Genomic DNA, 27,163 nt, shown 5'->3' with positions numbered 1-27,163 from the left:
TAAATAATGACAGGTTTCAGAGTAACAGCCGTGTTAGTCTGTATTCGCAAAAAGAAAAGGAGGACTTGTGGCACCTTAGAGACTAACCAATTTATTTGAGCATGAGCTTTCGTGAGCTACAGCTCACTTCATCAGATGCATACCGTGGAAACTGCAGCAGACTTTATATATGCACAGAGAATATGAAACAATACCTCCTCCCACCCCACTGTCCTGCTGGTAATAGCTTATCTAAAGTAATCATCAGGTTAGGCCATTTCCAGCACAAATCCAGGTTTTCTCACCCTCCACCCCCCCACACAGATTCACTCTCCTGCTGGTGATAGCCCATCCAAAGTGACAACTCTTTACACAATGTGCATGATAATCAAGTTAGGCCATTTCCTGCACAAATCCAGGTTTTCTCAGTCCCTCACCCCCCTCCAAAAACCCACCCCCATACACACACAAACTCACTCTCCTGCTGGTAATAGCTCATCCAAACTGACTACTCTCCAAGTTTAAATCCAAGTTAAACCAGAACATCTGGGTGGGGGTGGGGTAGGAAAAAACAAGAGGAAATAGGCTACCTTGCATAATGACTTAGCCACTCCCAGTCTCTATTTAAGCCTAAATTAATAGTATCCAATTTGCAAATGAATTCCAATTCAGCAGTTTCTCGCTGGAGTCTGGATTTGAAGTTTTTTTGTTTTAAGATAGCGACCTTCATGTCTGTGATTGCGTGACCAGAGAGATTGAAGTGTTCTCCGACTGGTTTATGAATGTTATAATTCTTGACATCTGATTTGTGTCCATTTATTCTTTTACGTAGAGACTGTCCAGTTTGACCAATGTACATGGCAGAGGGGCATTGCTGGCACATGATGGCATAAATCACATTGGTGGATGTGCATGTGAACGAGCCTCTGATAGTGTGGCTGATGTTGTTAGGCCCTGTGATGGTGTCCCCTGAATAGATATGTGGGCACAATTGGCAACGGGCTTTGTTGCAAGGATAAGTTCCTGGGTTAGTGGTTCTGTTGTGTGGTATGTGGTTGTTGGTGAGTATTTGCTTCAGGTTGCGGGGCTGTCTGTAGGCAAGGACTGGCCTGTCTCCCAAGATTTGAGAGTGTTGGGTCATCCCTCAGGATAGGTTGTAGATCCTTAATAATGCGTTGGAGGGGTTTTAGTTGGGGGCTGAAGGTGACGGCTAGTGACGTTCTGTTATTTTCTTTGTTAGGCCTGTCCTGTAGTAGGTAACTTCTGGGAACTCTTCTGGCTCTATCAATCTGTTTCTTTACTTCCGCAGGTGGGTATTGTAGTTGTAAGAAAGCTTGACAGAGATCTTGTAGGTGTTTGTCTCTGTCTGAGGGGTTGGAGCAAATGCGGTTGTATCGCAGAGCTTGGCTGTAGACGATGGATCGTGTGGTGTGGTCAGGGTGAAAGCTGGAGGCATGCAGGTAGGAATAGCGGTCAGTAGGTTTCCGGTATAGGGTGGTGTTTATGTGACCATTGTTTATTAGCACTGTAGTGTCCAGGAAGTGGATCTCTTGTGTGGACTGGACCAGGCTGAGGTTGGTGGTGGGATGGAAATTGTTGAAATCATGGTGGAATTCCTCAAGGGCTTCTTTTCCATGGGTCCAGATGATGAAGATGTCATCAATATAGCGCAAGTAGAGTAGGGGCTTTAGGGGACGAGAGCTGAGGAAGCGTTGTTCTAAATCAGCCATAAAAATGTTGGCATATTGTGGGGCCATGCGGGTACCCATAGCAGTGCCGCTGATCTGAAGGTATACATTGTCCCCAAATGTGAAATAGTTATGGGTAAGGACAAAGTCACAAAGTTCAGCCACCAGGTTAGCCGTGACATTATCGGGGATAGTGTTCCTGACGGCTTGTAGTCCATCTTTGTGTGGAATGTTGGTGTAGAGGGCTTCTACATCCATAGTGGCCAGGATGGTGTTATCAGGAAGATCACCGATGGATTGAAGTTTCCTCAGGAAGTCAGTGGTGTCTCGAAGGTAGCTGGGAGTGCTGGTAGCGTAGGGCCTGAGGAGGGAGTCTACATAGCCAGACAATCCTGCTGTCAGGGTGCCAATGCCTGAAATGATGGGGCGCCCAGGAGTTCCAGGTTTATGGATCTTGGGTAGTAGATAGAATATCCCAGGTCGGGGTTCCAGGGGTGTGTCTGTGCGGATTTGATCTTGTGCTTTTTCAGGAAGTTTCTTGGCAAATGCTGTAGTTGCTTTTGGTAACTCTCAGTGGGATCATAGGGTAATGGCTTGTAGAAACTCGTGTTGGAGAGCTGCCGAGCAGCCTCTTGTTCATATTCCGACCTATTCATGATGACAACAGCACCTCCTTTGTCAGCCTTTTTGATTATGATGTCAGAGTTGTTTCTGAGGCTGTGGATGGCATTGCGTTCCGCATGGCTGAGGTTATGGGGCAAGTGCACGGGCTGAAATTGTGGAAAAGCAGCATCACTTGCCCCATAACCTCAGCCATGCGGAACGCAATGCCATCCACAGCCTCAGAAACAACTCTGACATCATAATCAAAAAGGCTGACAAAGGAGGTGCTGTTGTCATCATGAATAGGTCGGAATATGAACAAGAGGCTGCTCGGCAGCTCTCCAACACGAGTTTCTACAAGCCATTACCCTATGATCCCACTGAGAGTTACCAAAAGCAACTACAGCATTTGCTCAAGAAACTTCCTGAAAAAGCACAAGATCAAATCCGCACAGACACACCCCTGGAACCCCGACCTGGGATATTCTATCTACTACCCAAGATCCATAAACCTGGAACTCCTGGGCGCCCCATCATTTCAGGCATTGGCACCCTGACAGCAGGATTGTCTGGCTATGTAGACTCCCTCCTCAGGCCCTACGCTACCAGCACTCCCAGCTACCTTCGAGACACCACTGACTTCCTGAGGAAACTTCAATCCATCGGTGATCTTCCTGATAACACCATCCTGGCCACTATGGATGTAGAAGCCCTCTACACCAACATTCCACACAAAGATGGACTACAAGCCGTCAGGAACACTATCCCCGATAATGTCACGGCTAACCTGGTGGCTGAACTTTGTGACTTTGTCCTTACCCATAACTATTTCACATTTGGGGACAATGTATACCTTCAGATCAGCGGCACTGCTATGGGTACCCGCATGGCCCCACAATATGCCAACATTTTTATGGCTGATTTAGAACAACGCTTCCTCAGCTCTCGTCCCCTAAAGCCCCTACTCTACTTGCGCTATATTGATGACATCTTCATCATCTGGACCCATGGAAAAGAAGCCCTTGAAGAATTCCACCATGATTTCAACAATTTCCATCCCACCACCAACCTCAGCCTGGTCCAGTCCACACAAGAGATCCACTTCCTGGACACTACAGTGCTAATAAACAATGGTCACATAAACACCACCCTATACCGGAAACCTACTGACCGCTATTCCTACCTGCATGCCTCCAGCTTTCACCCTGACCACACCACACGATCCATCGTCTACAGCCAAGCTCTGCGATACAACCGCATTTGCTCCAACCCCTCAGACAGAGACAAACACCTACAAGATCTCTGTCAAGCTTTCTTACAACTACAGTACCCACATGCGGAAGTAAAGAAACAGATTGATAGAGCCAGAAGAGTTCCCAGAAGTTACCTACTACAGGACAGGCCTAACAAAGAAAATAACAGAACGCCACTAGCCGTCACCTTCAGCCCCCAACTAAAACCCCTCCAACGCATTATTAAGGATCTACAGCCTATCCTGAGGGATGACCCAACACTCTCACAAATCTTGGGAGACAGGCCAGTCCTTGCCTACAGACAGCCCCGCAACCTGAAGCAAATACTCACCAACAACCACATACCACACAACAGAACCACTAACCCAGGAACTTATCCTTGCAACAAAGCCCGTTGCCAATTGTGCCCACATATCTATTCAGGGGACACCATCACAGGGCCTAATAACATCAGCCACACTATCAGAGGCTCGTTCACCTGCACATCCACCAATGTGATTTATGCCATCATGTGCCAGCAATGCCCCTCTGCCATGTACATTGGTCAAACTGGACAGTCTCTACGTAAAAGAATAAATGGACACAAATCAGATGTCAAGAATTATAACATTCATAAACCAGTCGGAGAACACTTCAATCTCTCTGGTCACGCAATCACAGACATGAAGGTCGCTATCTTAAAACAAAAAAACTTCAAATCCAGACTCCAGCGAGAAACTGCTGAATTGGAATTCATTTGCAAATTGGATACTATTAATTTAGGCTTAAATAGAGACTGGGAGTGGCTAAGTCATTATGCAAGGTAGCCTATTTCCTCTTGTTTTTTCCTACCCCACCCCCACCCAGATGTTCTGGTTTAACTTGGATTTAAACTTGGAGAGTAGTCAGTTTGGATGAGCTATTACCAGCAGGAGAATGAGTTTGTGTGTGTATGGGGGTGGGTTTTTGGAGGGGGGTGAGGGAGTGAGAGAACCTGGATTTGTGCAGGAAATGGCCTAACTTGATTATCATGCACATTGTGTAAAGAGTTGTCACTTTGGATGGGCTATCACCAGCAGGAGAGTGAATTTGTGTGGGGGGGTGGAGGGTGAGAAAACCTGGATTTGTGCTGGAAATGGCCTAACCTGATGATTACTTTAGATAAGCTATTACCAGCAGGACAGTGGGGTGGGAGGAGGTATTGTTTCATATTCTCTGTGCATATATAAAGTCTGCTGCAGTTTCCACGGTATGCATCTGATGAAGTGAGCTGTAGCTCACGAAAGCTCATGCTCAAATAAATTGGTTAGTCTCTAAGGTGCCACAAGTCCTCCTTTTCTTTTTCTGTAAATAGTTAAACCAGTTAGCTAGTAGCTGTAGTTAGTCATTATATAGCTAGATTCCAGTGGGGAATTATTCTGGGGGACCTCCCCCCCACTTCCCTACCCCACCCCCCGGTACTGGGGCATGCCCCGGTCCCCTTGGTTTAAACGCTGCAGAGCTTACAACAAGCCTATGCCTAGGAGCGGCCCCCACGCTTCCTGCTTGAAGTACCTGGGGGAATCGCATCAGAAGGACCATTGCAAGATCTCTAGGGGATTTTGCCCCAGGACTCAAAAAGAAAGCCACCAACGGTTGAAGATCCTTCTGATGGAGGCCGTCCTCCATCCCTACTTGGAACCGACTTCGGTCGAACTGATGCCTAGCACCTCAGCATTGGTGCGCAGTGCTCCGACGTCGACACAGAAAACTTTGATACGGAGAAAGGACTGGGATAGAGACGCTCAGGACCAACAGAGCTCGCTGCACAGGGGCTCCATGCATGGCAGAGTGCAGCACCGTTCCCAATCCCCGGTGCCCCTCAAGAAAAAGAAGCTGTATCGGGGGTGCTCACCTACGCTGAGGCCGGGACAGGAGGACTCTGGCACAGCGAGACCCGCATTGGGCCACGTAAGTGCAGCACCACCTAGCCCGGCGCCGTTGACTCCTGCCCCAACAAGGGGTCAGTGGAGTCCAACTCCTCAGGACTCCCCTCCCCGGGAGAGTCACGGAGAGGCCTTGCAGCTGCCCACCACACCAGAGATCTTTAAGGCAGCGAGAGAGCTCATCGCCTTCACAGCACTGCCTTCCCCGCCCAGGCGAGACAGGGCACCAGGCTCAAGGGCAATGGCACCCCCAAGACTCTTGGTGTCGTCCCGAGGCAAGCCAGTGATGGTACCACATCCATCACCATCATCTGGTCCACCAGTCCCAGGTACCTTCTGGCAACAGACCAGCAGGGAAGCCACAATGGTCACCAATCTTCCAGCACGGCTCCACAGCACCGGTGGGCACTGCTCTCCCATGGTCCTCCCAGAGTGAGACCTCCCAATTGGATTCAGAGGTGGAATCCTTTGTGTCCAGGTGGACCCAGCACAGATCGGAGCGCAGACACTCAAGGTTGGACAGGGAGAGACAGCAATTTCGCCCGATGCCATGGCCCGTGCAATGGTGAGCTCCAGCCCAATGGCTGTTTTGGACCCCCTCAGCGTTTCATCAAAGCCAGGGATCCTATTCCAGGAGGTCAGTGTTGGTAGCTTCAGAAAACCATGCACCTCCCCCATCTCCCTTGGTGCAGGACCAGCCATCCCACACGCTACTGGTCACCACACAGGCCAGGAGCAAGAGCTGGTTCCAGGTAGAACCTCGTCATCTTCATCATCAGATGAGACAGTGGCTGGTACCTCCACAGCTCCTGGACTCGAGGACAGTAGGGTCCACCAGCAGCTCCTAAAGAGAGTGACCCAGAACCTGGGGCTCCAGGTCGAGGAGGTCTCTGAGTCATCAGACCCCATGGTGGACATCCTGGACCCCTGAGGACCCTCCCAAGTTACCCTGCCGCTCATTAAAACCATACAAGATACCACAAGAATGCTGCTGCAAACCCCCGTCTCCCTGCCCCTGGTGGTGAAAAGGACAGAGAGGAAATATTTTGTTCCCTCTTAAGGGTTTGAACACTTTTATTCACACCCACCACCAGACTCGTGGCAAACGAATGAGAACGGCAAGGGCACCAAGGTCCATTACCTAAAGCCTGAGATGCAAAGAATCTGGACCACTTCGGGAGGAAAGTCTATTCTACCAGGGGGCCCCAGCTTTGGATTTCAAACCACCAGGTGATCCTTAGCAGATATAGCTTCAGTTCCTGCGGGGCTGCGTCAGAATTCACTGAGCTTCTGCCAGAAGAATCAGAGGCAGAGTTTTCCACCTTGGTGGAGGAGGGCAAACTTGTGGCACGGGCTCCGCTACAGGCAGCCCTAGATGTTGCCCATTCAGCTGCTTGGACCATGTCTTCAGTGGTGGCCATCTGGAGGAGCTCCTGGCTGCAGGCATCAGGGCTCCCGTATGAGGTCCAACAGACATCCAGAACCTCCCATTTGAGGGCTCGACCCTCTTCTCTGAGAGACTTGCGGCTTCATAGCCTTAAGGACTCGAGCCACTCAAGTCCCTGGGCCTCCATATTCCATCTGTGCAGCGGAGGCATATTAAGCCCCAGCCCCTGCCTTGATTCTACTAACAGACTTTGGTAGAATCAAGGCAGGGGCTGGGGCTTAAAATGCCTCCACTGCACAGATGGAATATGGTGGCCCAGGGACTTGAGAGTGGCTCTTGAGTCCTTAAGGCTATGAAGCCGCAAGTCCTCTGGTTTAAAATAAGCCTTTTGAAGGTGCGCCCAAGGGCGATGTACCAGTTCAGACACCGGATCCAACTTCCCATCCTTTTCGTGTCAGCTGTCTCACTTCTACCATGTGTGGGCCTGGATCACGTCAGATAGCTGGGTGCTCCGCACGGTACTCCCAGGGGAATTCTGCGCCCTGCGGGGGGCACAGAATGCATACCGTGCGCAGATTTCTTTGCTCCCCTCATTTTAATGCCCGGGCACGTTTGCTGGGAGCAGCCAGCAGCAGAGCGCAGATCACCCTGGAGGGGAGGAGGGAGGCTGGTCAAGGAGGTGGGGTTGGTGCCTGCCTGCATGTGGAATGAGTGAGCAACCAGACGCTCTCTGTCCCTCTGGTTGCTGTTGCTGCACCCTGGGCTTGGAGGGATAGGGCTGTGTGAAGCAGGCTCTGTCCCTAAGGCAGAGCAGAAATGTAACAACTAAACTGGCAGGCTGCTAATGTTCCCATTGTTAGTTAATTGTAGTCAATTAAGGCTCCTTTACTTTGCCAGGTGGGGTAAAGGAGCCTTGTTGTAAATGACAGTAAGGGAATCCTCAGCTAGGAAGGGCTGTGTGGGCTTTCTTGCTTTTTTTTCCCTCTGCCAGAGAGGCACAGGGGGGTCAGATTACAGCTCAGGATCTATTTTACTTACCCATTTTTAAAAATGCGGGACCGTGATTAGCAAAACTGTGTGACTTTCTTGTGTGAAAGTCTGAGCAATTTAAAGCGTCATTTTACTTTATAGAACACCAAACAACAAAATAAAAGTCATGTAATCTAAATGAAAATCCAGGATTATAACTGGAATGCAGGGTCTTGGTTACCAAGTATTTGTAACTTAATTTTCATGTGTTTAGGAAATGCTGAACGGTTAGTATGATTTTTTTTTCTCTGTACGGTAGTTTAAATAAATTACCAAAATAAGTGAAACTGGTGTGATTATATGGCATTATTTTGACAAATAAAATTTGCAGAATTTTGGATTTTTTTGGTGCAGAATTCCCCCAGGAGTAGCATGGTAGAACTGGGATTTTCTCTCCTGTTCAGCTCCCGGTCCTTGCCTTTGGCTTGTCAGCAGCACCTTGGGTGTTCACCAAGTGCTTGGCAGTTATGGCCACTTTTTTTGCGGAAGTGCCAGGTGCAGGCGTTTCCATACCTCGACAACCGGCTGATCCAGGACCGCTCCAAAATACAAGTGGAGGCACATGTAAGCCTGATAAGAGCAACATTCGATGACCTTGGCCTTCTACTGAACATGCAGAAGTCAACCCTGTCCCCTGTTCAGAGGATAGAATTCATAGGGGCAGTGTTGGACTCAAGACAGGCCAGAGCATCTCTACCAGAGTCACGGTTTCAGACCCTTTGTGACATCATACAAGGTCTCAGACAATTCCCTACCACTACGGCAAGGAATTGCCTGAAGCTCCTCAGCCACGTGGCCACCCGTACTTATGTAGTGCAGCATGCCAGACTGAGGCTCCAACCCCTTCAGGCGTGGCTAGCCTAGGTTTATTGACCAAACGGGGACAGTCTAGACAAGGTAGTCACTCCTTCCCAACCAGTTCTTGAGTCTCTTCTGTGGTGGTTCAACCCGCAAGCTGTGTGTGCGGGCATTCCCTTCTGCAGACCTCAACCATCTCTTTCCCTGGTCACAGACATGTCAGCGATGGGGTGTGGAGCGCATCTGGGGGAGCTCAGGACTTCAAGCCTCTGATCCCACGCGGAGCTCTTACTTCACATCAACGTCAGGGAGCTGAGGGCAGTCCGTCTGGCATGCCAGACCTTCCAAGCTCACTTGGAGGGGAGATGTGTATCAATCATGACAGACAGACAGCAGTATTTTATATTAACAGACAGGAGGGAGCATGCTCATCTCCCTTGTGCCAGGAACAGTCCCTCAAACTGTGGGACTTCTGCATAGCCCACTCAATACACTTGGAGGCACCTTATCTTCCCGGAGTTCAAAACGAGTTGGCAGACTACATCAGCAGGTCCTTTCACAACCACGAGTCGTCCATCCACCCAGTGTCATGAACACCATCTTCCAACAGTGGGGAATTTCCCTAGATAGACCTGTTCGTGACAGGACACACTACGAAGTGTCTGCTTCTTCCTGAGTCACACCCTGGGCTCGATCACGGTCACATTCCTTCTTCCTTGGAAGGATCACTTCCTTTATACATTTCCACCCATTCCACTCGTTCACAAGGTGCTAATCAAGATACGGAGGGAAGAAGCCTCGGTAATATTGATAGCTCCAGCCTGGCCCCATCAGCACTGGTATGTGTCTCTTCTAGAGCTGTCAGTGGAAACTCCGATCACTGTACCGCTGCTCCTGGACCTGATAACTCAGGACCATGGCCGTCTTCAGCACCCCAACCTCGAATCTCTCCATCTCATGGCTTGGAAGCTCTATGGCTAAACCCAATGGAGTTTGCTTGCCGTGTTCCAGTTAGGGAAGTCCTTCTTGGCAGTAAGAAACCATCCACTAGGGCCACCTACCTAGCCAAATGGAAGAGATTCACAATTTGGTCAGCGCAGAAACACATGTCTCCTACACACTCAACAATACCTCTTATCTTGGACTGCCTTCTGCACCTGAAGCAACAAGGGCTTTCTATTTCATCAATAAAAGTCCACTTGCCTGCCATTGCCGCGTTTCACCCAGGCATGGCGGGCTAGTCGGTCTTTGCCAACCCAATATTTGGATGCTTTCTTAAACACTTAAGTACGACAACCGATCCCACCCTGGGACCTTAACCTGGTTCTTTCCAAACTAATGAGGCCCCCCTTTGAACCACTCGCGACATGCTCCTTGCTCTTATGTATCATCAAAGGTAGTGTTTCTGTTGGCAATAACATCTACCAGGAGGGTATCCTAGCTTAAGGCCCTAACATCTGAGCCTCCTTACACCGTCTTCTATAAGGACAAGGTTCAGCTTCGGCTGCACCCTGCCTTCCTCCCGAAGGTCATCTCCCAGTTTCATGTTAATCAGAATATTTTTCTTCCAGTCTTTTACCCTAAGCCACACGCAAACAGCCAGGAACAGAAACTTCGCTCTTTGGATGTTCGCCAGGTGTTAGCCTTCTATATCGAACAAAGCCATTTTGGAAATCTACCCAACTATTCATTACAGTAGCAGACAGAATGAAGGCGCTCCCAGTCTCTTCTGAAAGAATTTTGTCACGGATTACATCTCCATGTCTGGAGAAAATACCTGCCCCCACGTTGACAGTGCACTCCATGAGGGGTAAACAGTGAGGTGGCAAAATCTGCATAAGATACAAAACTACTCAAGATAGTTAAGTCCAAAGCAGACCGTGAAGAGCTACAAAAGGATCTCACAAAACTGGGTGACTGGGCTACAAAATGGCAGATGAAATTCAATGTTGATAAATGCAAAGTAGTGCACATGGAAAAACATAATCCTAACTATACATATAAAATGATGGGGTCTAAATTAGCTGTTACCACCCAAGAAAGAGATCTTGGACTAATTATTGATAGTTCTCTGAAAACATCCGCTCAATGGCAGTGGCAGTCAAAAAAGCGAACCGAATGTTGGGAATCATTAAGAAAGGGATAGACAATAAGACAGAAAATATTATATTGCCTCTATATAAATCCATGGTACACCCACATCTTGAATACTGTGTGCAGATATGGTCTCCCCATCTCAAAAAAGATATATTGGAATTGGAAAAGGTTCAGAAAAGGGCAATAAAAATGGTTAGGGGTATGGAACGGCTTCCGTATGAGGAGAGATTAAGACTTGGACTTTTGAGCTTAGAAAAGAGACAACTAAGAGGAGATATGATAGACGTCTATAAAATCATGACTGGTGTAGAGTAAGTAAAATGGAAGTGCTGTTTACGCCTTCTCATAACACTAGAACTAGGGATCACTAAATGAAATTAGTAGGCAGTAGGTTTAAAACAGAAGGAAGTATTTTTTCACACAATGCACAGTCAACTTGTGGAACTCCTTGCCAGAGGATTTTGTGAAAGCCAAGACTATAACAGGATTCAAAAAAGAACTAGATAAATTCATGGAGGATAGGTACATCAGTGACTATTAGCCAGGATGGGCGGGAATGGTGTGAATGGGAAGCTGGGAATGGGCGACAGGGAAATGGATTACTTGATGATTACCTGTTCTGCTCATTTCTTCTGGGGCACTTGGCATTGGCCACTGTCGGAAGACATGATTCTGGGCTAGATGGACCTTTGGTCTGACCCACTATGGCTGTTCTTATGTTTCAAAGCGCAGGCACTGTGTGTCAAGTTGGGCATCCATAATTAGAAGATATTTTGGCAAGTGTTGGCCTAAATTTATAAAGTGCTGTAGGATCCTTCAGGATCAAAGGAGCTTGACTGTATTATACAAGCTTATTGTCTTTTACAAACTGAGCCTTAAAATGTAATTTGCATTCTCTTCCCGTAAATTGGTTGTAGAGAGAACATCTCTGCCAAGAATCTGCTATATAATACAATAGCCTCACTGGGAACTTCAGTCCTTTGACTCCTAGACTTTTGGCTTGCCAATGGTTAAATAATAGTATTTGTTCTGTGAAATAATTTGCATAGTATTAAATTTGTTACAGGCTTTTTGTGCAGTAAAAACAGCACAGCGATACCATTGGTATTCTCCCCAGGCATATCAAAGTACAGTGTGTAACAGTGTCACTGGATATATAATTACCTGGAAGATTTATTGTGGAACTGTGTGAGAGACTGCTTAGCTGTGTGAAAGACTTGCCTGTTGTTAACTTCCTGTGCAACAAACGTACTTTCAGATGGCCGTGTACACGCATTCTGGGTAGTTCAAGATGGCCCAATGAGTCAAACTGCTTGGTGTTTGATTTTCTGTCCCAGCCTCTTCTTCCCCAGACTAGCAGAAGCTACAAGTGCTGAGGGGCTATAGCATACTCTCCCTATACAGGGAAAAGACATTACATTATATAGTAGCAAACCCTCCAGCTGAAATTTAAGGCAGTGTTGATGAGCTTTGAAAGGAGTTCTACAATTCTCTTTGGGAAGGCTTATGGCCATAATTTGGGCTCTCAGTGTCTGGAAGAGTGTAAAGTGGGTGTTAAGGGATTAGGAATAAACTTTCTCCACAACTCCCCTGAATGCATATTGTTACATAATTATCCATTATGTGGGATTACACCATCCCCTCAAGCTGTCAGTGTCAGAAACAAGATACCAAGCAAGATGGGCCACTAGCCTGATCTAATATGGCAGTTTCTATTTCTTTTATTTTATGTGTGAGTACGCTAACAAAGTTTCAGAATTGGTGTGAGAGGGGAGGGGCGGCAGGGTGCAAGACCGAAAGGATTGACATTTCAGAAGAGAGGGATAAAAGGGACAATATAAAGAGCAATTGTAAATGTTTTGCCTGCCGTCAGATTTTGCTAACGGCTTTAAGTCTGTTCCTCATTCCAGAGAGCTACATGTCCAAGAACTCTGAAGATGATGAACCAGCAAAGGAATCAAAGCAGTCTATTCGAAAACGTAGCCGAAGCACAGATGAATACTCAGAAGGAGAAGAGGATGGGGATGAACCAGAGGAGGGGAGACCTGTCCGCAAACGGCTGAATCGAATTGAAACAGATGATGAAGATAACTGCGACAATGCGAACAAAGATGCAGAAAAGCCTGCACCTGCAAATAAGCCATCAGCACCTCATGCTCCTCATGACAGCACCAAGAAGCCCTGCTACCGGATAGAAAGTGATGATGAAGATGACTTTGATAATGTAGGGAAAGTAGAAAGTCCGTTGGACTACAGCCTAGTGGACTTGCCTTCCACCAATGGACAGAGCCCAGGTAAAACTATTGAGACCTTGATTGGCAAACCAAGTGAGAAGACTCAAGCCCCCAAAGACAGCACAGCCAATGCCACCCTGGCACCCAATGGGACAGGGGGTGGGCAGGAGGTAGTAGGGCCAGAGGAAGAGGAGGATGAACTTTTGAGAGTGACTGACCTTGTTGATTACGTCTGTAACAGTGAACAGTTATAAGACTTTCTTCCATTTTTGTGCTAATTTATTCCACGGTAGCTCATACCAGCGGGCCAGTTATTAAAAGCTGTTTTATTTTTCCTAAAAGACTCTCCACTACAGTATCACTTTTTAGAAGCAAGAATTTCACCAGTTCTGCAGTCTTTCTGTGAAGTGACCAGTTTTGAACTTTGAAGATAAATTGCTGTAAAGTCCCTCTTAATTTTTTTCTCTCCTTCCAAGTCCATGGTCCTGGGTAATTTCATTCACAAAAACCTTATAACAACAAGAGATTTGTATATTTTTGACTTTATATTTCCTGAAAGCATACAAATTTGTTGAAATGTGTGGCCTATGAAAGCATTCCAAATCGGTCTGGGCCCAAAACGTAACTGGGGCAGGGGGCAGTGGGAGGCGGGAATGGGGGTGTGTGTGCAGAAACACTTGTGCTCTAGCTTTTTCATATGAGATATATATTATATTTAAATGTTCACAACTTAGATTACAATTTAACAGACAAGTTTAAAAATTAATGTCTCTACTGTTGCATTTTGTGAGTTGTAGGTTAACATACATAGCTCATTTTAGTAACCACCTTCATGAAAGCAGCTTGATTTAAGACTGGAGATAACCACGGTAAATAAAGAGGCCGAGAAAGTACAATAAACAAGAACTCTAGTATCCATTTTGACTTGCAGAGTTTCCTGATAAACATCCTTTAAGTGTTTGTACAGTAAAGTGTACTGTAATGAAGTTTTGACGGTTGAAACGTGCCAGCAATGAATTTATAAAACAGGTTTTCCGTGCATATTTCATCAGATGGCCTTTAATGTACAGTATCTGGTGGGAGGGAATCTCGGTGTGAAGTTAGTTTGTAAGTGGGATGATACCATGTGAGTGCTGTAAACTTTTACAGATGCCAGAACCACTGTATAAAGTAACTGCCTGGCCATTTGAGTTTTAAACCATATATCAGGGTATTTTGAAAGGAATATGTTTGTACATACTGCATTGACCACAGGATTACAGCACATCTGATGATGGAGGGATTTTCAAATAAACCTTGACTGGTCCATTCATGCCCCTAATATCTACTTCAAATTGAAGTAAACAAATGGAGCAGTTTTCCTTTTGGAGGTTTTCTGTTTTGGATTTGCGTGTTTCTGTTTTGATTTACTTATCTGCCTGGATGTACTAGCAGGTTTTGAATGTAGTGTTGGCCTTTGGCCATTAGAATTTTCTTAAAATACATTTTAATAGTTGTCATGTGACCAACTGATTTCAAGAAGGCAGTATTTCTGGGAGAAAATGCTTGACTCCAAGACAATATCTCATCACTTTGAGTGGCATATACTTTAGCTCAAGTATATAGATTTTTTTTAACAGTTTATTTGGCACATAATAGACAGTGAAGCTGAAGTTTGTTTTGGATAGCACTCAGTTTTCTCTTCGCTCTTAATTAAGATGCAGGCTGTAAAGTTTATACATGTTGTAGCCCACAGCTAAAACATAGCTGCCAAATGTTGAAATCGAATAAGGTCACATCTATTAAACCTTTTGCGCTGAGATTTGGATTTCCCCCCCCCCGGTGTTATGTCCATTGCCGGCAATGGATACACCAAATTTGCTGCTGGCACCAAGGAGAGAATTCTCCTTCCTATCCCCATCCCCACCTCCTCAATGTCGTATTGACGAGTCAGTCAGTAGTTAAGCACTTCTATTTCATTGTAATAAAGCTGGCATTAGGCCTTTACTAAATACCTCTCTAGAAAACCTAGATCCAAAAATACCTACCTTCTAGCCTTGAAAGTCCTTGTTTTTGTTTTTCCCCTCTGTCCATGTTAGTTCTGTAGAACCGACTGCATTAATGTTATTTCATTGGAATTCTAGCAGTTCATATATCCTCACGTATAAAACTAGAACCATCAAAGCTGCAAAAGGTTAGGACCCACTCATCGTTTGCTATGGTAAGCAAGGTTTGTAACTTAAGAAAATGAGAATTCACTCTTTCTTTCCCAATGAGTTTATTCCATTTGAATTTTTAAACAACGAATTATTTCCACCATGTCAATTGATAGTTAACAGGTTTCATTAACAGATGTTTAAACAGGGTAGTGCGAAAAGCCACAGAAGTTTAGAAAGTGTTCTTAAAAGCCTATGTAGCATTTTAAGCTACTACATAGTATATGCTTTTTTTTTCCCCCTTAGGTGATGCAACAATGTAGTGCTGCTACATTTCTAATATACTTGTGTTTCAAATGATCAGTGACATGTGGCTCCCATTTTTCAATGTTAGTAACTGTGCATTTTTAATATTTGCAATGCAAATTGTCTGATTCACATATGCAATACTCTGCAGCCAAGACTTCTGTTTTGTTTAGGCAGTGCCATAACCCTTTTGCTCTCTGACTTAGCCTTTTAGTATCTGATCAGTGCTGTAGCAAACATTCTTGCTATTGCATTAACTCTAAATTATAGACACGTAGCGGGCAACTAATTTCAATGTAAGAAAAATACAAAAGAGTTGGAAGTATTGGATATGCAACCAGAGGAAAAAAATCAAATATTGTGGCTTAATTGTGGGAATGATGTAAAAGCAGATAATATCATAAAGTCCAGTCAGAACACTGGAACAGATGATCCAGTTATTTTTCAGGTACTGTCAGTTCTGAAAATATGTACATGACTTTGACACTGCTCGGAGCTTTACTTCCTGTATGTCAGTTTTGTAGACTGACCTTCTATTTGATTAAGAAAAAGTCATCTCTGGTGTTAATGTCATCCCAAAGAGTCCAAGCCTGAAACTCTCTTACATAGGCAAAGCTCCCTTTTATATCAATGGGAATCATATCTGAGTAAAGACTGCAACATTTGGCTCAAAGAGAGGGCTACATTTTCAACACGCTCCCAATCCCCAGTTTTGAAGATTTTCTGCTTGATGGGAAATGTATAGTATCTTCTTTGGGAAATGGCACTTCTTGATAAGAGCACAAGTGACCCCTAGTCAGATGTTAAGAATATTTTCATTAGTCCACACTATGGAAATGTCTTCCAGTTGATTTAGTGTCATTTGCAGATTGTGTTCTACTGTAATCTTGGTAAGGAATGAAGTGCAATGTTTTTGGATTATGTTAATATCCACAGTGAATACTAATCTTCAGCTGTGGCTTAAGTTAATAAGCAAAAGGATCAAATAATTTTAGAAACACAATGGAGACTTGCCTTGGGTTATTTAACAGAATAGTTCCAATTGGAAAAGAATAAGCAGATATCAATCCTATATGTAAGGATTTGATTACACAAACAGCTACCCATCAGGTTGTGACTAAAAGTTGCTATACGGGTATTGCAGATTTTTAAGTTGAACATTGTTTAGTGCAGAACTGACTGGGAAGAAAGTTAATTAAGTGCAGTTTAGGTTTTAAGCAGCATTGTAGAGTGGAGGAAGGTACAAGTTGAGGGAATGAAATGAGGGATGGAAATTTCTAATCCATTTCACAAAGAGAAGAGTAACATTTGCTGGCTTGCAAACCACTTGTATGAGCATTGGTGTCAAAAGTGTACAGTAAATTCACTTCACTCTAAATCGATGTGATGGATTACATTAACAAAGCCCGTAATCTAGTAAGAACTTCACCATGGCTGTTTTTGTCGTCTTTGATTCTTCTAAATGAGTGTATTCCTGGTTTTAAAAAACAAATGTAGACACAGTTTATGTCTCTTTGTTTAATTATGAGTACAGGAAGATCAATACTAAACAATGAACTCTTTGAGCATTTGATAGTTGATTCAGAGCTGTGCACATTAAATTACGTGAACACATTGACACGTTTTCTTTATCTAATGGCTTTTGCATTGTAACTGCACTTGAGAAGAACAGTGATGCTTTTTTCTATATTTTATGTTTATAAGGTATGTCACTGTCTTTAAGACTATCCTTTTGGATTAAGGTGCCTCAGTTGCTCTTCTGCTAATGGAAGTTGGCTTGTATTCCATTTGCTTCTGTTTTGTCTTCACTGTGTCTGAACACCTCATTAGAGACTGACTTATTCAGAGAACCTCAGGCAGCATATATGTTCATAAAAGAAAAAACCTTTGCATGGCAGTCCATTTGTTCTAATTTATCTTAATATCTTTATCATTTGAACTATGTGACTATCCAAATGCTGTAGTAGTTCAATAATTCTAATAGTACACTGTCAGGGTGTCCATTACAAACCTCTGTTTTCATGCATTTCTAATTTTGCATTGAAAGCTCTTCAGCATGAAGACTTGGCCCAACAGTCACTTTTTAAAACTTGCTTCCAATCACACAGTTTCACAAACTAGCTTTCTTAAAAGTAAACAAGATAAAGGCACCTGGGTTTTTAAAATCCCCTTTGTATACATTAATTAAATAATATTTTGCAGTCATGCTAGTCCAAAAATGGTCTAATCAAGATATGTGTCAACTGGCTCAAAATGGCACTCTTTAAGCCTTGAAAAAGTGATTGTGGAACATGTGCAGTGACTACTGTTCACAGGTTTGTATTATAGATTTTAATATACAGGATGCATCCTATGTGCGTATTTATGTAAGAACACTTCCAGTCCATTGGGTAAATAAAACCTTTAAAAAATTGTATATAAATAAATATTAAATCCTTCAAACAGAAACAAATCTTTACTGGAAAAAAAACTATACTGAATGGAGAGGGAAGAAAGAAAGCAGTTCATGTTAAGTAGTCCTGGTCTGCAAGTCCTTACGCACAGGTTTGTCAATGGAAGTCATTAAGACTGCTTTTACCAATAAAGGTTTGCAGGATTAGGACTAGAATTCTTGACGCAATCTAGGAAATCCTGGCTGCCAATCTTAGCTTTTGTGTTTCACCCCTCACCTGGGGTGAAATGTTGCTTTTAACTGTTTTGGAAGGCAGGAAATATGAAGTGAGCAGAGAGAGGCCTTAATTTTAATTGAACTAATGTTTGCAATATGTATTGACCTAAATTTTCAAAAATTACGAATGATTTTGGATGCCTCCATTTTTGGGTGTCCAGTCAGAGACATGTTAAAGACGCCTGACTTTTCAGAAACAGCAGAATACTCACTCACTGAAAATAAGGCCCCTTTGAGGTGTCTCCCGTTGGACAACCAAAAATTGAGACACTGAAAATCATTAGTCCCTATTTGAAAATTAAGTCACTTACTAAGCTCTTTTTATAGCATCAGTATAACTCCTTGTTTGAATGACAGAATTCCAAACAGCAAAAAACAAGGTTGCATGGGAATTGAAATAATTGCCCAAAGCTTCAGAGTAATTTAACTTATTTGTACATTCCAAAAAATTTATATTGCTTATAACAATACTTAAATTATGTACAGTTTCTGAAGGAAAGAGTAGAACACTCTAAAGTAGGTAATAGATTTTTACAATTGAGCATATAGTGTAAAGGCTCCAGACACAATTACAACTGTAAAAAGTCTGACAACCTGGGTTTTGAGCTATCACTCTGTAACTGCTTGCACCCAGTACCTGTTCTCATGAGCAGTAGAGACAAGGGAAATGCAGGCAGAGGGGACACATTGCTTAATAATGGTACTTGTGGCTGTAAATATATCTGAGATTGCTACAAATAACCCCGAAAGTTACTAACTAGAGCTGCGAGATTAGAGGAGGAAAACGTTGCTCTGTTTTTCCCAGTTTGTTTACTTTGTGCACCGGATAGCACTTTGTGTATAGTGAGCCTCACTGGTTCCCAGGGCTAGTCAGAAATTGTTTCCCCCCCTGTCGTTTTGAATGGATCTTTCAAATGGCAGTACGGGACAGGAAGAAAAAAATAGCAAAATGGGATTGCAAACTCACGACCATTTGCAGAAGGGGATTCAGAAAGGCATAGTGTTGAAACAACTTGTAATTCACTCTTAAAAACTGACTATTTCAAATGGACTGTGCCCCTTTAAGACACTGAGGCTGACACCCTCTTGACCTCATTCCTGTCCCCACAGCTGCATAAAAATCTGTGTATGCTAGAAAAGGTGGTTTCCTACAACAGATGAATGAGTGCTATAGGGTAGGTGTGGATGTGGGGGGTTTTGGAGCAATACATTAGATATTTTAACACTGTTTGGCTTTGGCACAATCTGATGGAGGCCACTCTGTATGCTTATCCCTCCTCTTATGACCCAAACAGCTATGTTGATTTGTAATATTTAGCTTAGCCTGTTAGGACGTCGTAACGAATTGTTGTAGCCATGTTGGTCCCAGGACATGAGAGAGAAATGGTGGGTGAGGTAATATCTTTTATTGGACCAACTTCTATTGGTGGAAGGTACAAGCTTTCAAACTACACAGAGCTCTTCGTCGGGTGTCTGAGCTAAATACAAGTCGGGATTTTTGTTTGTAGTTAGTCCCAACTTTTTAGCTCAGGCGCTCTGCTTCCTTCCCCAGACCTGAAGAAGAGCTCCGCGTAGAACAGAAAGCGTGTACTTTCCACCAACAGAAGTTGGTCCAATAAAATAGATTACCCCACCTTGACTCTCTCAGGACTTAACAAATGATTCTACAGGAAAAAAGCTGTTCTACTGAAAGCCGTAATAGGCCTAGTACTGGCACACCATTTATTAGCTAGATGACTATAAGGTCCTTAATAGATATTAATCTGCTACTAAAGTTAATGTGGTAGAAAAGGAAATCAAATCATAAATCTTTTGCTTTTAATTTCATATTCATATTGACTCTGAAATCTTGTCTTATTCTTACAAGTACATTCATTAAAATGGTACTTCCCCCTAACTGACATTAAATTCTTTTAAATGCCAATGGTTGCTAATTTCTTTCTTGTTTTGCAGCTCTCCTTTATAATACATAGCAGCTATCATATGCTTTGGTGTATAATAGCTGTCAAATGGGCACGTTCTATGTGTTTATACCTGATGTTCATGTCTCTATTCACTGTCCCAGTAAATTTAGTACAGATTGCTTGCTAGCAGAATGGTTGTTCCAATACTCTGTGATAATTAGGTCAAAACTCCCAAATATGGTCTCTTAAATTTTAAGATATGCTTACATGAAATACAGTTTTTGTCTTACTTCTGTGTGCTGTTTAAATGTTGCAGAGAAACCTACAGTTCCTTAAAGTTTATCTCAAATTCACTGATGGCCTCATTTTTGTTTTATCTTACTCTTAAGAGGTAACATGGTAAATTTCCAAACGCTTAGCCGTTCTTTGTAGAGTTTAACCCTTGCTTTGCTTGAGTCCTAAACCTTGATTTTTAAATCTTTCTCTGAAATCATGGCTTGCTATATTTTGAAGGGAAAGGACTGAGGTGCACACACTGCATGTGTTGTGTGTGTGGAGGGGGGGAAATATGTTGAAAAAACTGGAAGTGTAATTCTTGTTGCACATAACTTGGGTGGTGCTTTCACTGTTTTGTTTCCCACCAGTAATTTCATCTGCATGTAAAACATGATACGTTAAAAACTTTAAAACAAAAGTCATGGTGGTCTCAGTGCTCAAAGGGGTTAACTGCAGTTTAATAACAGCTAATGTTTTTAGATTTGCAGTACACAACTGTTTAAATACTGTATTCCTTGTAAATGAAGTAAAAAAAAAAATGTTAAGGCTGGTGCCAATATTTTTGTTAATGAAATGTTCATTGTTGTCTGTCACTACAGTCTGGTCAGAACTCTTTGTGTATAAGCTGGGCCTGAAGCCATTTTATAGCTTGTAGGCCTAATTGTGTAACTTTTTCTTTCATAATGTTTTTGTTATAATATCTACTGTCATTTCTTTCCTATAAATATGACATGTAAATTGTCATAATAAAAAAATTAAATAACTTGATGTACAAAGTATAATGTGTTTGGGAGAAGCATGTTTGCTTTTAATTATCCTGGCACCTAAATAGCAAGGAGGGGCTTCTTTTTGTCTCACTTTAAGGTAGATAGTAGAAAATGGTTGTGCAAATCGGTCCAGCCTTTGAAAGTGACATTTGTTTGGCTACAAGTAGCAAATTGTGCTGTTTTGCTTATGGCAGTTTAGCCTGGGGGGGTTTCTCTTTGACCAGCAGTTGATGACAGTGAAGAAATTTTAAATTCCTATCTTTTATATAGCTGCGCTTGACTGGTCTTTGCTATCAGTTTTCTTTGTATTCTGTATCTTCTAAATATACTATTTTTAAAAATAAATATAGGGCTGTTCTATTAGTTGATCCAGAGTGGCAAATTGAGAGACTAGCTGCTTAGAGCCAGATTTTTAAAGGAATTTAAGTAGGGTTACCATATTTGAATATTCAAAAAAAAGGACACTCCAATGAGGGGTGCAGGGGTGTATTTGCTGTGCCCCCCCGCTCCCGGCCCCCGCCCCAACTCCTCCCCTTCCCTGCCCCCATTCCAAACCCTTCCCCAAAGTCTCCGCCCCCTTCCTGCCCCATTAGACCCCTTCCCCAAATCCCCGTCCTGACCACGCCTCCTCCCTTGAGCGTACCACGTTCTCCCTCCCTCCCAGCCGTGCGAAACAGCTGTTTCATGGCGCAAGCGCTGGGAGCTAGGGGGGGAAGCGGGCATTTTCAAGTGATCAACATTCACTCTCTTTCTTGAATGATCAACGTTCACTCTCTTTCTTGAATGATCAACTGTTTTTTGTGGGAAAAATAATAATGGCAAAATCCCGGACATTTTTAGATATTTAAAAATTCCTCCCAGACGGCAATTTAAGAACCAAAAAGCCAGACATGTCCAGGAAAATACAGACGTATGGTAATCCTAATTTAAGTGCCTGGTGTGATTTTTCAAAAGCATCTGGGGCACTTACCACCCATGGAAAGCAGTGAGTTTTAGGCATCTAAGTGCTGAAAATCCCACTAGGTGCCTAAATATCTTTAAAAATCTGGCCCTTATTGCTTTAGCTCTGCTGCCACCTGCTCTCTTTGACTAACTAGACCCATGTTTGTACAAAATCTTTGTCATTGTAAGGCTTAAATAAGTTCCTCAAAGTGAGACATCTGAAGCCAGTCTGTCAACAGAGCCTGTCAGACATTTATGGGTGCCTTGGTCAGAGGTTCACAATCTCCTAGATCAGAGTTCAGTAATTGGATTGTAGAGGCAGGTTAAACATAACCTGAAAAAGGATCAACTTTGCTGAGACCTGGGGAATGGAATGTTGGTGCTTGGCAAGAGGCCTCCTTAAAGAAACAGCTGCAGTTAAAGGTCCAGTTTAGGAAAGGAAACACATTTGATGATTCTTTAAAATCATGTTGATGGCAAGTAAATTGATTGGGAACCTTTATCGCTTGTAATGTTTTTTTCCTGATGTGGTTTATGGAGACTTTTGGAAAGGGGAGATCCTGGCTGGAACCTGTTGCTTTGTTGGAGTATTAGGAGGCAAAGGAGGAATGGACTGTGTAAGTGGTACACAAAAATGATGTTCAATGACCCTACACAGAGTTCCAAACCAACTGGATTTTGCCAAGCGCTGACACAAGTGGAAGAAACGCCTAAATCTACAATAGTTCTTCTTTTTCTGCAGTACAGTGTGGCTATAGCGACCCTAATATTAATAAGAGTTTAATACAGGAAGGGGGTCATCTTGAATTTGAAAGTGGAAACATCATTTTGTATGGACACGAAAGAACCAAACTCATGCATCTGAGAAGAAAATGTAGAGGATACAGATAAATGGTAGATTCTCAAGGTAGGCAGAGTAAGCTTTGTCTATGCAGTTCTGAGCTGGAGACAGCATGCCATTTATGTGATGCTGTAAATAGGCTCTGATCACTCTACATATTCATTTTCCTTAACCGCTTCAGCTTTGTCTGCCATAATCCACTTAATGGTGCAGCTCACCTAGTGGTGAAAGTGGTTTGGTTCAGTGTCTCTCTTTCCACAGCATTAGTGTGGTTAAAACACCTAAGCCATGTCTATGCTACAGCTCCTACCATTTCTGTTACCGGTGGAGCTGTACCAGTGATGAATTACAGCCATGAACTTTGTTTGTATAGACAAGGTTTTCCAGGTGTCGTCAGCATCTCCTGACATGGATCACAGCTTTTTAGCTATAACTTACAACCAGCAATATGATATCCAAGCCAGACAATTCCAGGCATAAGGCTCTGAAGCTTTCAGATGGGACTGCAAGAGCTCTGCTTCTTTGTTCACTTATTCATGCATGACAAGAGGTGCATCTGAGCTGAGCCAAGTCCTGCAGAGAATATTAGAACCACTAACTGCGACAAATCTATAGAGAAATGTATTTACAGCTTGTGATAGCCGGTCTGATAGGTGCTTATGGCAATGGGCAATCATAACATTAAGGAAAGGAGTTTTTAGTGGCCAACCAGGAAACAGCCCCAGAAAGTACGGAAGAAAGCAGGAGCTGAATTGGAGATCAATTTGAATTTAGCCTCTGTGAAGTCTCTCTTAACCTATTTCCTTCTACTCTCAGTATACTTTAAATCTAGGCCCTTATTTTTCTTGGGATACAGTAAAATTTACTTGCTGCAGGATTGTGCCAGGCTTGGATTTATTGTTGTTTATTATGTATTGGTATTGTGTTAGCATCTAGGCGCTTCAGTCATGGACCAGGACCCTAGTGTGCTAGGTGCTGTACAAACAGAACAAAATGATGGCCCCTGTCCCCAGATCTTAAAATCTAAATATAAGTCAAGAGCATTTAAAACAAACTTTGTTTCTAGCCCTTGCGGCTGGGAAGAAAAGCTTTCGACTATGAACTGTGTAAAATGGCTGCAATGTGTTTTCCTTACTGAATCTGTAGACAACCTAAGATGACTTCTTTGAAGGGTATGAACTTCCCATTTATCTCAGTATCTCAGTGTTGTAACACTGAAGATTAATAATGGTGAATGGAAATGTCAGTGTTGGCTTTCACTGATTATTTTAGCAGGAACCAATTAATGAGCTTATTGTTAGATCCAGCGGCAAATGCTGGCATATGGGTCAGCTGGCTGTTACAGGGAAAGATACTATAGATTTTTCCCCTCCCAAGTGCTAAAAGCCCTTAATAGCTGCCGTATCCAAACCATCTACCCTTCAGTTCCTATCCAAACTCTAACCCTCCCCACCCTCCGCCCCCATACCGTCTTCTGCAAGGTAGTTATTCATGGTCAGCACAGAAATCTGTGGCACAACGAAAATAAGTGTGTGTACGGAAGGAGTGTAAACTTCAATTTAACCCAAGTCACTGTACTGTTGTTTGGTTTAAATTTTGTACTCCATAAAAACCCTCCATTTAAAAAATTCTTCTGAATCTGATGCAGGATTTCCATTTTGCCCCAGAAGCAGTGGAAAATGCCTAAGGATGGGCTGCATATTAAGAAGCCGGGCAGTGGGTCAAATTGAAATGGTGGCTTCATAACCTCTAGTTCATGATCTGTAGTGGACGTGGCTTGTGCAAGGTGGAGGGGTCACCTCAAGAAGACAAGAAATTTGCGCTGGTGTAGCCCCACTGATGTCATTATGCTGGTGCAAACCCCTAATGCAGACACATTTTCCTGGTGAAACTTGATTTAGTAAGTTACCTGTACTGGTGCAAGCCCCCACTTTAGACCAGTACAGCATGTCTACACTAGGGACTTGCCGTGGTATAGTTAAAAGGGTCCAAACAAACCCAGTATAGACAGGGCCTAGATCTGAGAGGGTAGTCCAGTCTTCCGAGCCACAAAGTCACTAACCTCAGTCCTGAGACTGCCAACAAGTGGGCTAAGTAGTAGAGGCTTGTGATTAGTTAGCTTCCCAGCAGAATCTGATTCCAGGCCTCCAAACTCATATCTCAAGAAGTACCCACACAGTCATCAAAGGGTAAGTTAAATAGTAAGGTGTATATATGACTTTCCTACCTTTAGCTTTCAAGGTGGGATGCGGCCTGGGCCTCTGCCTATCTAACTAATAACTCAGTTTACATGCTGCGATGAAGATCACAGAAGAGCTACTTTGTTCTTTTTTTTCCCTCTTAAATTTGCCACCTTTCATGCTGAGGCCTCCATGCCTTAACTAGTGTCCTCCATTAGTTTCTCTGCATTGTCACTAAGGTGTACTGAGTAGGTTCATCTCTTGTATCTGAACTGGTGCAGACTGTAACACTTCTGTTTGCTTTTTGTTTTCTAGATGATAATGTTTTAAAAAAGAAACGGCGAAAGACACATGCTTTCTGAAACCCAGACTGGAGGTGTGTTTTGAAGTCAGGTCACCAATTGGTCAGGACCCTAAACCCAAAAGCAAGAAAACAGATTTTTCTGGGTGAAATCCCCCCTCATTTTATTTATTAAAGAGTTGTATATACTTGATGGAAGATCAGTGACTGTGCATTGGAAAATAACCTGGCTCAGTGGTCAATGAGTAGTGCAAAGAACCTCTTGAATCAAATATGGAACATGATGGATTGCTCTCTTCCCCATCTCCCTCTCTCTCTTCCCCCACCTCCATCCTGTTTCATGGAGGGTAAAGGAGCCAGATGCTTCAGAAATTGCTGTATGCCTAGGACAACCCCTCTGTCCCTGTAGAAAGGTAGGGGTATGTGGGGCAAGTACCTCCTTGGAAATGTTCATCTTCTCCCTCTCTCTGTTCCTGTAGCAAGTGTCCTGGTGCACAATGCAGTCTCAGCCGCTAGCGTTCACTTTATAGGTCTATACGTAAAAAGTTGCCACTAGAGTCTTCTACCCACTGCCTGCCCTGGAAGCAGCAAGATCATCATGTATGCTTCCAGTGGGTGTGGGCACAGACAGTGGAAGGCATCAGCCAGCAGGATGGAAATAGGGACAAAACAAAGATCTTGCAGATAGGAAAGGAGAGAGGGTTAAAAGGGACAGAAGAACACAGGAGAGAGCAGTTGTGCTGGTGGATGGGTTGTAGGTACTCCTTTCCCAATCAACTGCAGAGTGTGGAAGGCTCAAATAGAAAAGCGTGCCAGCCGCTGCTGTATCTAGTGTACCTGAAACTAGCGGCTAACCTGGGAGCAGCACTGGGCCCTCTCCCTAAACAGAGGCAACTCCAAAGCTGCATTGTAAAACTTTGCTTGTCACTATCTTTTTGTGGTGTGTGCATGAAATCTCGTAAGTTCCGTCGTCACCACCACAATGGCTCTTTGCACCTGAATGAATAAATTTCCGCAATGATTTTTTCCACCTCTGTTCGGAAGGACTGGGTGTCTTTGGGTCGAACAGATTGTTAAAGGTCCTGTGCTATTTTATGTTCAGAGCTAAGAGTGTTAACTGTCATGTTTTGGGATCCTATTTTCCTGCCATAGAATAAGAGTAATTCCTATGTAAGACAATAGCAATTATTTGTATTCTGTAGAAATAAAATCAGGCTCCAGGGGCTCAGCTTTCTCATTCCTTCATTGTTGTGTTTCACAGGAGTCTATAACATGCATTTCTCTTGCACGTGTCACAGCGGGTGGTTTCCTAGAGGGGTTGGTAGAAGGTCCCTGAATGTGCTATTGCCGCAGGGCCTGTCTCCTGTTGGGTATACGTAATCCACAGTCCCAGGAGCTGATAGTTAAATCAACACAAATTCTTCTCTTGACTTAACCCTGTCCACAGGGGGAGGGAGGGTTTGAGGTCGTCTTAACTATACCACTCGTGTGGATTTTTCACATCCCTGAGCAATGTAGTAAAGCCAACTTATTTTTGTGTGTAGATCTGGTCTCCCCACTGCAGGGTTTATGTGTCTTCACGCTCCTGCCCTAGTTCCTGCGTGCTCAGCCCTGGCTGCTGCTGTGGAGACAGGGCTCCGTAGCATGACCCTCCACGGCGGCCGGGGCATGGGCCCTCCCGTGTTCCCGGCCGTTCCCCCTGCTGCCGGCACTGGAGTGACCCACCGCCTGGTGCGACCACACGCCCCTAGCACCTTGGGCTAGTCTGGACCGAGCCCCGTGGGGTTTGGCCCAGTACCAGCTGGGAGACGAGCCTCCCCGGGCAGAGGCGGCAAAGCGCCCTGTGGCACCGTACAGACTAACAGACGTGT

At 43.9% G+C, this 27,163-nt stretch overlaps 1 protein-coding gene across 6 annotated transcripts in view; it reads left to right on the top strand.

Annotated features, from left to right (window-relative positions):
* RSF1 (remodeling and spacing factor 1) overlaps positions 1-26,510 on the top strand; it is a 115,709-nt gene extending 89,199 nt beyond the window's left edge. For 3 of the 6 annotated variants that reach the window (XM_077807146.1, XM_077807134.1, XM_077807153.1), the window contains exon 16: positions 12,649-21,043. In XM_077807146.1, the coding sequence (XP_077663272.1) occupies positions 12,649-13,226 (578 nt within the window). In that variant the 3' untranslated portion in view covers positions 13,227-21,043. Of the gene's footprint in view, positions 1-12,648; positions 21,044-25,306 lie in introns of those variants that run through there. The other 3 variants (XR_013344815.1, XM_077807160.1, XM_077807168.1) reach the window with 3 other exon arrangements.
* Positions 26,511-27,163: the final 653 nt, after the last annotated feature.

The sequence above is a fragment of the Eretmochelys imbricata genome, chromosome 1 (assembly GCF_965152235.1).
Source record: "Eretmochelys imbricata isolate rEreImb1 chromosome 1, rEreImb1.hap1, whole genome shotgun sequence".
In the NCBI taxonomy this organism is placed as follows: domain Eukaryota; kingdom Metazoa; phylum Chordata; order Testudines; family Cheloniidae; genus Eretmochelys; species Eretmochelys imbricata.
Note: the sequence above shows the minus strand (reverse complement) of the source record. Positions and strands in the feature narration are given on the sequence as shown.